At 37.5% G+C, this 13,278-nt stretch overlaps 1 protein-coding gene across 1 annotated transcript; it reads right to left on the bottom strand.

The window, feature by feature from the left end:
- Positions 1 to 781: 781 nt before the first annotated feature.
- LOC146555386 (uncharacterized) lies at positions 782 to 2,764 on the bottom strand. The gene is made up of 4 exons (XM_085252846.1): positions 2,542 to 2,764; positions 2,208 to 2,358; positions 1,746 to 2,062; positions 782 to 1,537 (listed from the first exon to the last, which is right to left on the bottom strand). The coding sequence occupies exons 1-4, from the start codon at positions 2,762 to 2,764 to the stop codon at positions 1,182 to 1,184; spliced, it is 1,047 nt and encodes a 348-aa protein (XP_085108972.1). The 3' UTR covers positions 782 to 1,181.
- Positions 2,765 to 13,278: the final 10,514 nt, after the last annotated feature.

The following is a 13,278-nucleotide window of genomic DNA, read 5'->3' as shown; positions in this document are numbered from 1 at the left end:
GCAAACTTGTTCAAACTTGTTCTTGATGGAAATGGTTTTTACGTCATCTGCTAGTTTTATTCTTATCATCTTCGTTCTCTTTTTTAATCTGTATGGAAGCCAGGAAGTGGATAATAAATAAACTTAAATAAATATTTTAATGATTTTATGAAAACTGTAAGACTGAAATATAAAACATTTGAGATTATTAAAGTTTTTTTAACACAGAAGTAGGGGTGGGCGATATAAGCGATATACGATAGAAACGATATAAATTTGGCCAACGATAGAGATTTTGACTCTATCGCGATAGCGCATGTTGATGATGTCATCAAGCTGCGCCTGTTTTGGTCGAAAGCATTGCAGCGGCTAAAACCATTATCATCTGCAAATTATGCCGGGCGACAGTCATAGCAAAGAGATGAAGCACTTTTGAAATATGAGGAAAGCCAAAACCTGCTCTTCCTCCACTTCCGTAACATTGATTCATTAATGTTGAATTCTCTCGCAGCTGTTCTATTTCCATGTCTTTGTAGTATATTAATAACTAACCTCGTATTGTGGATGAATAATCTTAGTTGTTCTCCTGACTGAAGTTTGCCCCGTGTATAGCATCCTGCTATGCGATTGCATTTGTCCCTGACCACCAGAATCCCTCACGTTAACTTTTATCGAGTGGAAAAAAAGTTTCCAGCTTCACTGTGCCAATGTTATGCTAACATAGCTGTGTCGCTAGCAATCACGTAGCACAACATTATATACCAGGTAGCAGAGGTGGAAAGAGTACTCAAAATTTGTACTCAAGTACAAGTACTGTTACACTGGTTAAATTGTACTCAATTACAAGTAAAAGTACTGGTGTTAAAAAAATACTTGAGTAAAAGTACAAAGTACTGTTCTCAAAAACTACTCAGAGTATTAATTACTTTTTAACAGACTGATGTTTTATTCTGTTGTCAATAGCAGGCATTCAACTCGATTCACCAGTATAAATATTTATGTTCAAAGCACATTTTTCAGATGAACAAGGTATAGAAAGGTAACTTGTTTTGTAAATAAATGTAGATATAAAAGAAGGAATTTTGTTTGTTAAAACAATGACAAAAATGTTTCTGAACATGCGTAGAACCATTTAAACTTTTCCCCATACACTGAACAACAGGCAGGTAAGTGTCTTAAACTCTTAGCATTTCTTTCACACTTTACTTTCTGAACCTTTTGTTCAGTTTCAGCAAGAGCTGGTTTTCTAAATTAACAGAGGCAATCCGACTTCGTTTGGCAGTGAAGAGTAGACCAGCACAGCTAAAAAGTCGTTCACACGCAGCAGAAGCAGGCAGAGCTGTGTTCAGTTTAAGAGAGAGGTTTTTGATGGCTGAGAAGGAGTGCAGCAGCTCCATGGTGTCTGTGGCACAAGCAAGATAACCATCAAGCTCAACTGCACTTTGCAGCCTTCTGGAGATTGGTCTGGAGAAGAATTCATCTTCATCAGATGACTCTCTTTGCTGATCCTCACTCTCATGCTCTGTCGTTTCAAGATGTTGTTTGATGTATGTCAAGGCTGTAATTGCAAGTAGATAACACAATTTTGTTATTTAAATTTCAGTGATTATTCATGAACACAAATTTAAAATCGGCAAATTCTCAAAAAGGATTGTTTAGTATTCAGGACAGACCATCAATAACTTACAATGTATTAGGTGAAATACTCACTTAAGCATGTGTTCAAATGTAAAAATACACAAAAATGGGATCACATGAATCCTTACCAGCCTCTATTACATCTGCTCTGTCAGTCCAGGAAGTCTTGAACTTGGGTAAGAGGACTGCAGCTGCAGCCAACTCTGGATCCTCCATCATCGCTCCAAAATGCTTTTGAAGGCCATTTTGCAGGGCTCTGATGAGTGGCACGCATGTCTTGCTTGATGTCTCCAGCCTGCTAAGTTTGGACAGTAGTTGTTGGATTACTGGCAGGAGCCATCCCATAAAGGAAGTGGACTCAGACTGAAGGATGTTTGAAGCTTTCACCAGTGGCTTCATGGTGGTACAGTACTCCCTTAGGAATGCAACTTCTGCAGGACTCAACCTGTAAGACACAACAACAAAACCCACCATGACTATAATAGGGATCTTCTGATTTAATATTAAGAGTCTGCTCACGTTTTTAACCATACATTAAGGAAAATTCACAAAATTTGCAACCATATTGGTAGGTGTCCAATTTTACTCACATTTTCACCTTGAACTCCTCACAAATGCTCCTGGTGGCATCTTCCCCCTTCTCATCAATGATGCGTATTTTCCTTTCAATGGCAAGGTAGGTTGAATTCCATCGTGTTGCATTGGGACGAATGATCTGTAGCTCACACTTGTCCTCTACCACTTCATTAGCCAAATGAGATCAGCCAGTTTTGTTCCAAATGGCCTGGCATTTTGCAAAGGTTGCACGGGAGAGCCTCTTGTAGGTGTCATTCATGCTCTCTGCTAGGGCAGCATCAGATGTTGCCACAAGGTTTAGCAGGTGACATGCACATCGCTGATGAGGCGGAAGTTGATACTCCAAACCAGAGTCTTCATCAAGAATTGCACTTGCCTCATGGTAGTCAATATGGTCAGTCAGGTCAAGAGTTTCTGGGTCTGCTTCATCTTCAGCTTCATCTGCATCATTTTGTGCCCCAAACATGTGGAAGGCCTTGACAAAGTTGGATCCACTATCAGTTGTGGTTCTTACAACTTTGCCTCTAATCTTGTATTGGCAATGGATATCATCAAGCGCACCAGCAAGCATGTCAAATGTGTGAGACCCTCTCAATCTTTTGCATGCTAGTGCTGCAGATCTTCTTTCCAGGGACTCTTCCTCTATCCAATGGCATGTGACTCCAAGGTAACTTTTCTGATGAGCTGACCAACAATCAGTAGTGGTAGCAACAAATTTGACTTTATCCAATGCTGCAACCAAAGTCATCTTCATGTGATCAGCAGCTTCACAGATTCTGGCACGGACAGTGGGTCTGGAGATGACTTTGGCTTGAGGTTGTAATGTGGTAACCAATTCTTTGAAAGATGGCTGTTCTACCACTGCAAATGGCTGTAGACCCTCACATATGAAATTGATGACAAGCTTGTCAACAGTTGCTTGTGGAACATGTTTGTTTGCAGCTCTCAACATCAGGTCTGGTAACTTGGCTTGCGTATTTGCTGAGCGCTTGTTTGGTGTGGCTGTGGTCTTTCGCTGTCGAGATGTTGATGCCACAGTGATATTGTACTGCTCAATCTTCGATGGATGTTTCCTCTGTAGAGATAAATATCATCATACGTCAGGTTCACACATTACTTCATAACATCACTGTGATTAACACTAAAGGAAAACACATTTTTAAAACATTATTCAACTAGACTTGAGCTAATCTTTGATTGTTGAGCATAGTATAAAAGAGTGGTGAATTGGTCAAATTTTGCAGATATATTGCTGTATTTATTTACAAGTGTAAACCAATTTTGAACGATCATTGCAAAAAACATGAATTTCTGTATACATTCTAAGTTCTGTAATCTGTATACTATCTGTAAAAAGAGTATCGACCAATGTATCAGTATCTAAATTTTTAACTCCTTTTTATCAGTATCACCCTAAAGTTTTCAGTATTAGTCAGGTCCTAAAAATACTAAGAGAGCAAAATATGTGTATATAGCAAATCTAATTTAAGAAAGGGGATCACATACACAAAAATGCTGCCCATACAGCTAACAAATAAAAACAATCCACATTATGTTCTTTAAAGAAATATATCATATTGGGAAACATATAACCCTACTGATTAAGAGCCACGTCACTATGATAGACCTATATCAGGCCAATAATACTGATCAACTGATCCATCAATCGGGCTCTGGTACATGTCAGCTGAGAGCTGGAAGATTAATTTGAGATGCAGCTCAGCACTGTGTTCAAGTTTTGTTTTTTTTGTTTTGTTTTGTTTTTATATATATATATAGGGCAGCTGATTGTAGGCCTGTAAGTTTTAAATGACTACAAGTTTAATTTATTGTAATGACGGTGGTTATCCAAATAATAAGCTAAAACATTCCTACGAATTGTAGCTCAATTATGCATGCACACACAAGCACATTAGCTAGCTCCGTCTTATTTTAATATCAGGCTAACCAATGGCGGTGACAATATCTTAGCCAAACTAGTAACCTTAAAACACATGAAAAATAAGAAAGCAATATCATACACATATAGTTGTAAAACCTCTTACCTCAATGTGTTTTTTTAGATTAGATGCTGAAGTCTTGTAAGCTGAAATGACTGTAGAGGTCAAACAAAGTTTGCACTGCATCTGGACGCTGTCTCCTTTTCTTCCTCTGTACACGAAAAATTCCTCCAGGTATGGCCACGGGCACGCGTCCTCCGTCTTTTCTACGTCGTTTTCATGGTTGACAGTGTTATCCTCTGTCTCCATTTTGGCTTCTTTGTCTCCAAATCTTCCGTCTATAAAGTAGTTTATACTCCACCATTTAGCACCTCCAGACACCTGTGCCTGCTGCTGCAGCGGAGTTTATTCTTTGCTTACGTCTTAAATTGGCGCGGTCAATCGAGACCGCGCCAATTTAAGGCGTAAGCAAAGACGTAAGCGTTATTGGCTGCAAAAATGCAGACGAAAGGTTTGAATATTAATTCAAATTGTGGGCGTACTCAGTAGTGACTTTTGATTTTATAAGTAGCGAAGTAGATTACATGGTGTAAGTTGTACTCAAGTATGAGTAAAATTACAAACTTGAAAAATTACTCGTAAAAGTACAAGTACCCAAAAAATGTACTTAATTACAGTAACGTGAGTATTTGTAATTCGTTACTTCCACCCCTGCCAGGTAGTCCAACTTCAGTAAACCTACAAACGCCACTGCTGTTTAGTTTTCTGTCTTCATTTATGTTGAAAGTGGTAGCAGAGCTGTACGTTTTAATTAGTTACAAAAATCTCTTTCAGAACATGGTATGAAATGTTTAGGTGTAAATTAGCGAGCTAACTTCCTGTTAAATTTAAAAAATTCTGTTTTCATGGATGTAAAACTTAATTGTTACACCTGATAAAGCAATGATTTAATTAAAGATGAAAGAATTTAGACCGTTTTTAACTCTCAGTGTTCGTTTGACTTTGGGACCTGAAGTGGACGGAGTTTTGGACCCAGATTACTCCGCGAAGCTCCTCACTACAGCAGCCGTAATGCTCTGACAATCCATCAAGCAGTGCGGCTTACCAAAGTTGTACTAAAACATTTTTTAACAGATTTCTGCACACCAAAATCAGTTCGAGATCAGTAAGCACAACCAGAAGTCATACATAAGGCACACTCTCAATTTTTGAGGAAATTAAAGGATTTTAAGTGTGCCTTATAGTGTGGAAAATACGTTATACAGAAGAAAAGAATATATCGTGATATATATCGTTACCGCACGTGCTTCAAATTATATCGCGATATGAATTTTAGGCATAGCTGGACTGGCCATCGGGCATACCCGGTGGGCCTCTGGCGATTTTTTGTTTTTATGGGCTGATCGATTTTTTTTTTTTTTTTTTTTTTTTTTTGGAAGGGTATAAATAATGAAAGGTGTTGGATTGGCCAATTGCTCATGATCGACTCTGGGCTGGACCAATTACAGCCGAGGAGGTCGGATGCACCCTCCCCCTTGTTTAGCAATCTTATAGACGAACTAAAGAAAATGGAGAACAAAAAAAGGAAAGGAGGTGCAGAAAAAATTAGGGCCAAAAAGAAACAAGCCCTTCAGGCAGACGCTGCCAAATGTGTAAAAATAACTGAAGTGTTTGGTGGTAGCTATGGCATAGCTTCCACAGATTTAGCAACATCAGCAAGTGGTGGACCAGCAGGTGGATAAGGGAAAGGGGAGGCAAGAGGAGGAGAGACCCGAGGCGGCCGCCGGTCATAGTGGCAGAGGAACTGAACTTCAGGTAAGAAGTTATGACCTGCTGTCTATCTGTGTCAGATATAAACCAAGTTTAGTTGTAGTTTGTTTTCGTTGTGCTGACTTTTTACAGTCGCTTAGAATAACTGGTACTGCATACTAGCTAGCATGACGATGTTTATATACTGCTGGGCGGGTGCTATGAAGTTACTGATAGTAAATTTTATTTTATGCTTAAGGTTAGTTTCTCAAACTCCTCAAAATCTTAACAAATTGTGCCAATCCTTACATGTTGCACCAGGCTGATTTATCATCAAAAGTGGAGAAGTCTGTGACAGAGGAGACAGAAGAGCAGCAGAGAGAGATGGAGCAAGAGAGAGAAATAAAAGAGCAGGAGAGAGAGATGGAGATGGAGAGATGACTTTATGTCATCCATGAGGGATGCATTTGACATATGTTTCACATATTATAGCCCAACAAGTTACTTATAGCAATTTAAATACAAGCAATCAGTTTTTGGCAAATACCGGAAATCAGTTTTTGGCAGACAATCACTTTTTGGCACAACACCGGCTATTTTTTGTGTTTCTTTTTATCGCTGTGTAACCGAGTTCAATTGAAAGCCTGCATGCGCTAGTACCTCTTGCCACAAGTTCCCAGAATCCTTTGCGGTTTTACCCCTGAATGGCGTCACATTTTTGGTGGGCCGGTCTCTTGTCAAAATGCCCGGGCCGATTATTTGTCCCAGTCCAGCCCTGATTTTAGGCCATATCGCCCAGCCCTACACAGAAGGTTAATATATTTTAAATCACGTTGCCCTCATTACAAAATTAAAAGATATAATTATTATTATTATTGTATAGTTAGAAGAGGTAATACTTTGATGTAAATTGCCTAATAAAATAAAAATAAAATTACATAATTTTAGAATTATATTTTACTTAACTGCATGATAATTTAACTTAGTTAAGAAAAGTTTAACTATGTGGTTACAATTTTAAAATGTATTTAAATATTTCAGACATTTCAGGTCCATTTCTTCATTTTTGGTTCAAAAAATGTTCAGTTTAATCCACTCAACAAAAGTCTTCTTTTAATCTGCTTTAATTAAAACTACAGGGTGGGCGTGGGCAGGTGAGGAGCAATATGGCGTCTCTGGCACAGGTGAGTTTAGCCGTCTATATTTGAACACAGTTTACTGAAACATAAAAAAAAGAAAACATTAAACTTGGTGAACACACTGGTTTATCTGACCTATATTTTAGGTTGAAAGATGAAACGAACATTCAGGAGTAACTTCTCCTGCTCTGCTGCTACTTCTTTGAAACTAAAATATGCTGAATTAGCCAAAATTAGCCTGCAGTGTATCCGCCCATGCATAGACAGCTGTCTGTGGACCCCAGCAGCAGAAAACTTAGAAATGTGATGATTTCCAAGCAACTTCTGAAGCCTCTTGTTTTATGATTTATGTTTTTGTCTGTGATGATATTTGTGGAGACGGGACCTCTGTTCACTCAGATCTTCTTTCACATTAAGTGAAATTTCTTTGTGTTGAATTTGTATCGCTTTAAGCTGCTGAAGAACTGTGCTGACGGGCTGCCTGCTGGCTACGACTGTCAAAATCATCGATGACTAATTTCATAGCTGACACGAGGTATCTAAACTTTAGTAAGGAATGTGTGTACTTTTGACACCTCTGGTTAGCATTTAGTGATCAATTTCAAGCATATTTGTTTTTTGCTTGTTATTGAACAAATTCACTTCACTACTTTTCACTATCTGTAACATCAATGCACATTGTTCCATTTACTGCATATTGCACTTTATTCATGTCTCTCATTCCACCTGCATCAACATTGTAAAGTTTGTCACAAAGAGATTTATATATTTATAAATACTAATATTTTCCATTCCATTCTGTTCTGCTTTTTTATTGCCCAGATTTTAGTAAGCCTTTGTTAAATTGTCTGTTATATGTCAATAGATACATATGTCACAAATAAAAGTGTCTTGTAAATTATGTTTTTGTAAAGAATTTTCTCCCAAAATCTCTTACATGCTAACTGTAACGTGTTATTTCTGCTAAAACCTGAACTTAAATGTGTATATGGTGTTTATCTGTTTTTCTCTCTGTTTTAGATGCACATATCAATTTGGAATTCTGCCTCCAAGCCAGAATTGCAGGAATGCACAACATGTTTTTCACTGCCCTCTCTGCCCACTGTCAGCCCTACTGTCAGGGCAAAGATTAAGGAGCATATAAGTGGACACATTAAAAATGCTTTGCCTTTCAAAGGTATGTTGGTATTAAATATACCTCATAGTTAAAGTTATAAATATAAATATAAATTTTCCTGTTCACCACATTTCTTGACCGCTCTTGTGATCCACACCATTTTGCTTTCATTATGAGGATGGCTTGGATGTTTTTGTTAATATGTACAAACTGATTGTGAGATAAACTGATTGCATTCTGTACAACTACATTTAAATTATATGTCGTTTTTTTTCTTCTTTTTTCTCTCTTACAGACAAAATGATATGCCAGTTCACTTTCACTGCCCTGTCTGTAACATGACGGTCATACAGCATGAGGCATTTATTGTCATGTCAGCATTCAGGCCTGCTCCCCACTGAACTCTCCGTGGAGCCCCATCTCCCTCTCGTTGTCTTGTCTCCAGCATCTAAACCATTTTCTGAATCTTCGGTAGAGCATTCATGTGTTCTACCCTCTGTGCTAAATGGAACTGTGGCTTGTGGAAAGTCCATGAAAATGAAATGCCCTCACTGTGGTCTTAGTCTTCTTTAAAAAAAAGAATTCAAGGCTCACACGATGAGGAGACATTCAAACAGATCAATACAGTAGATGTTTGCCTGGCCTGTCATCTGCAGTGTTTTTGTGTAGAGGGACATCTTCCTCTTTGTTTTTCAGTTTGCAGAGGTCATGGAGCTCTTTTTAAAAGCATGAGCTGACGACCAGGGAATACAGGTCAATGCAATGTTTGACGTTTAACAGACAGATGAAGGCACTGGCTGTTTGTTTGTGTTTTTTATGTGTTGGTGGGGTTTTTTTTCTAGTGTACAGAATTCCAATTAAACTTATTATAAAATGTTGTTCACTTGTTTCCATTTCCATACTTATAGTAAAAAATTTAGTGTAAATGTAACAGCATTGTTTATAATTGTAACTTCAAAATAAAAAGCTTACAGTTGCTATTAACATTAATGTATTACCCTGTAATCAGTAATATTTTATACATTTTACACATTAACCCTCTGGGCTCTATCCTGGCCATTTGTGGCCACTTCTTCTTCTTTTTTTCTTTTCTTTTTTTTTTTTTTTTTACCATTTTTGCTGTGTTGATGCAAATGGAATGAAAGGGTCTAGATTGTTTTCAGCTTTTGGCTACTTGAAAAGCATTATGACATTTTTTAATTCCTTGTTATTGACAGTGCTAAATCATGCAATTTAGGTATAATTGCTTTTATTCTAAACTCAACACATAAAAATTATGCTTGTTGCTTTGGGGTTTTTTTTTTTTTTTTACCAAATGACATCATTTGCCCATTTTTAGCCAAACAACCAATTTCACGTAATATTCTTAGTTTCAAATAAGGTCGTTTGATGGCTTACTACACTGTAGTGGACCAAAAGGAGGACACAGGTTTGATCTTAAGGATCTAATAGTTGCGTGTGTTTGTGCATGACATTGCAACGCAAATATGTATTTGCAAGATAGACTGGAATAAATTATGACGCATCAAATATTACACAGGCTGCAGTCAATTTCTGTTGATACGGGCTATTGAGCTTTGGGTTTCCCAGTCAAATTTATCTTTGAAGCACATGCTAAAAACACTTTTACTCAGGTACTTTTCATAACAAGACACCATAGCCAAAATATTAACTCTCAAAAAAATTCAAAGCAGCAGCACATTCAGCAACAAACACTGTTAGAAAATGTGTCCTGGAGTTTATACAGGTGCAGAAAGTGCTACTGCTGTAAGTAAGCCTAACAGCTTCCAGATCACTTTTTTTCTGTAAAGATGGCAAGAAGGGCATTAATGCTCATTTCTACAATCTCCCAAATCTTGGAATACAATGCCTTTGTCCCATGAAAACCACTTCACAGTAGTAGGAGTTCACTAAAACCTACAAATGAAGAGTGATCCTGGAAGAAATAGGGTGCACGCTAGTGACCTCAACAATTGTAAGACAGCCTTGTCCCCGATGCTCATATGAAAAAATAAATAAATAAATAGGAAGATTTATGAAACCATTAGGACTTCACTTTTTTTATCTGAAAGGTTACTGGTAATACATAATAATAATAATAATAATAATAATAATACATTTTATTTGAGGGCGCCTTTCAGAAACCCAATGTCACCTTACAAAAAACAAAATTAATAAAAGGAACAGTAGTCATAAAATACATAAAATAAGTTAAAATTACAAAACAGAGCGTGAAAACAGATAAAATCAGCATTAAAGCGAATAAGCCAGTTTAAACAGATGTGTTTTGAGCTGTGTCTTAAATACGGAGAGGGAGTCAATATTTCTTAGTGCAGGAGGAAGAGAGTTCCAGAGCCGAGGAGCAGAGCGACTGAAAGCTCTGTTCCCCATAGTGATAAGGTGTGAGGACGAAACAGTAAGATGAATAGCAGATGATGATCTGAGAAGGGGGGATGCAGTGGTGATATGGAGCAGGTCACACAAATATGAAGGCGCAGATTTATGGATACACTTGTATGTAAGGAGTAAGATTTTAAAGTTTATCCTGGCTTCTATGGGCAACCAGTGAAGCTGCTGAAGAACTGGGGTAATATGAGCACTTAACGGAGTGCAAGTTATGACCCGAGCTGCAGAATTTTGAAGGAGCTGGAGTTTATGAAGGGACCTTTTAGGGAGAACAAATAGGAGGGAATTACAGTAATCAATACGGGACGTAATAAGACTATGGACAAGGATGGCAGCAGCATGAGGAGTAAGGAAGGGACAGAGTCGGTTAATATTACGTAAATGGAAGTAAGCAGACCGGGTTATGTAATTAATGTGAGACTGGAATGAAAGAGTATTATCAAGGATGACACCCAAACTCTTTACCTGAGGGGAGGGAAGGGTAGGAGCATTTTCAATGTTAATGGAAAAACTGTGGGATTTGGTTAAGATAGATGGTGTACCAACAAGTAAAACTTCAGTTTTATTACTGTTAAGTTTGAGAAAATTGGAGGAGAACCAGGATCTAATCTCAATAAGACAGTTTGAGAGGGAGGTAGGTGGGAGAGATGAATTGGGTTTAGAAGAAAGGTAGAGCTGGGTGTCATCGGCATAACAGTGAAAATTGATATTATATTTTCGGAATATATAACCAAGAGGGAGCATATAAATAATGAATAAAAGAGGCCCTAATACTGAACCCTGGGGCACACCAGCAGAAACAGGATAGAGAGTTGAGGAATGGGATTTAAATTAAAGGATATTTAAGGATAAACTGAGTGCGGTCTGAGAGATAGCAGGTAAACCAGGCAAGGGGGGTACGACCAATGGAAGCTACACGGTTCAGGAGAGAAATGGTATCAAACGCCGCACTAAGATCAAGAAGGATGAGGATGGATAGGAGACCAGAATCAGCTGCCATCAGAAGGTCATTGGTAATTCTTAACAGAGCAGTTTCTGTGCTATGACTGGGGCGGAAACCAATATATAGCCTAACTGGCATTTAAAGATAAAAAAAAAAAAAGACTGTAGATAAAATTTTGGTTTTGATGAAAAGGACTGGTGCTAATTTAAAGAGTCAAGGCGGTAAAAGTAGATAATGTTTTAATAAATATAAATTTTATAGCATTTTGTGAACAAACACAAAAGGTGGCCATTTTTGGCAACAAACAACCTGAGAGAGAGTTTTATATTTTTTGCTCTCCTTGAACAAAAACAATAGTGCATAATAATCAGTGTTGACACTAATTGTTGGGGGGGGGGGGGGGGGGGGGTGCAACAAATCTGGCAATCTCTACAAAGATTTTCTTCCCAACTTGAAATAGTATCAGAACAGGCTGTATTCCAACATACAGAAGATAGATAATGAACAGGAAGTACAAACAACAGCAAATAAATAGATAAAACAAAAACAAATCCCAAACAAAAGCAAAGAAAACAAACAAAAAAACAAAACAAACAAACAAAAGATAATTAAAAGACATAAAAGAGGGGTTTACCTTAGGGGTTTTCTAACAGATCTAGTTCATTAATCATATGATACAGATCCAGAGCTTGTTTTTTGCCCATAAACTTTACAGATGAGAAGAAGAGGCAGAGTTCTTTGTGAAGAGTATAAAAGGACAGCTTTGTTTTCAGAAAACGACATTTGTGAATGAAGAATTTACCCATAATAATTATTACATTTAGAACATTTTCAAGCTTCTTTTCTTTTCTTAGAGATCCAAAGATAATATCATTTTTAGAAAATTCAAGTAAGTTTGGAATCTTTGGGAAAACAACAATGCCAGCAGCTGCATAGTTTTAATATTACTCTTTCTGGGTCACAAAATAAACTTTTAAGATATTTTCAGGTGAGAATGTATCTGTGTAAACTTCAAATATCTGCTCGATTTATCAATATATCACATTTTTGCAAAAGTGCTCCAACGTTTTCAGAGACATCTGTTACCCACCACCTCAATAGCAGACCGGGCGGTCAAGGCTCACCAGAGCAGCAAGAACAGCGAACTCCCAGCACATTGTTTTTAAACCCCCCACAGTCTTTCACTACTCAGGTTAAACATGATATATAAGTCACTTAGATAACTTAAAAATGTTATTGTTTGGCGTTTTTTCAGTGTTTTATTTGTTCCCCAATAAATCGGTTTGGCTGAGATTAAACTTATAGTTTTCACACAGCTGAATAAATGTCAAACAGAAAACTGATTAAACAGAAGTGTGAGATGGTAGAGGGACCAAAGAGCAGACAGCTCTTGCACTTTTTCTTCCCTAAAAGAAAATGGAGCAGAGATAGAAATTTTTAAAAAAAACTTTGTATTGATTTATTTTTTCAACAGTTGATGGAAATGCTGGTTCTTTCTGACTCACTCCTACTTCCCACTGCAGCACATTCATGACAATACTGCCCGCCTGTGTCCTTAATGTGGAATTACACTTTGGGTTATGTGTTCTTTCTCTAAAATTTCTATTGTTTGGTCAATTTTCCTTTTGTACCTCAGATTGTTCTGCACCCTGCTCTCATTTACAGCCTCTGTTTCCTGGAATTAGGCAGATTTGTGCAGCTGGAAAGCTTTATGATTGATTATTATTTCTCTGCTTAAACAATGTTGAACTCTTTGTATCGATACCTGAATGTCTTTTGCATTGGATGTGT

Source organism: Mchenga conophoros, linkage group LG17 (assembly GCF_057382185.1).
Source record: "Mchenga conophoros isolate Kocher_MC1m ecotype Shallow Benthic linkage group LG17, M_conophoros_male_GT1.1, whole genome shotgun sequence".
Taxonomy (NCBI): Eukaryota; Metazoa; Chordata; class Actinopteri; order Cichliformes; family Cichlidae; genus Mchenga; species Mchenga conophoros.
Note: the sequence above shows the minus strand (reverse complement) of the source record. Positions and strands in the feature narration are given on the sequence as shown.

Coding starts and splice junctions, on each gene's coding strand:
- LOC146555386 (XM_085252846.1), bottom strand. CDS start 2,764: ATGCTTGCTGGTGCGCTTGATGATATCCATTGCCAATACAAGATTAGA. Junction 2,359..2,541: donor AATTCTTGATGAAGACTCTG/GTTTGGAGTATC, acceptor TGGCTAATGAAG/TGGTAGAGGACAAGTGTGAG. Junction 2,063..2,207: donor GAGGAGTTCAAGGTGAAAAT/GTGAGTAAAATT, acceptor TGTGTCTTACAG/GTTGAGTCCTGCAGAAGTTG.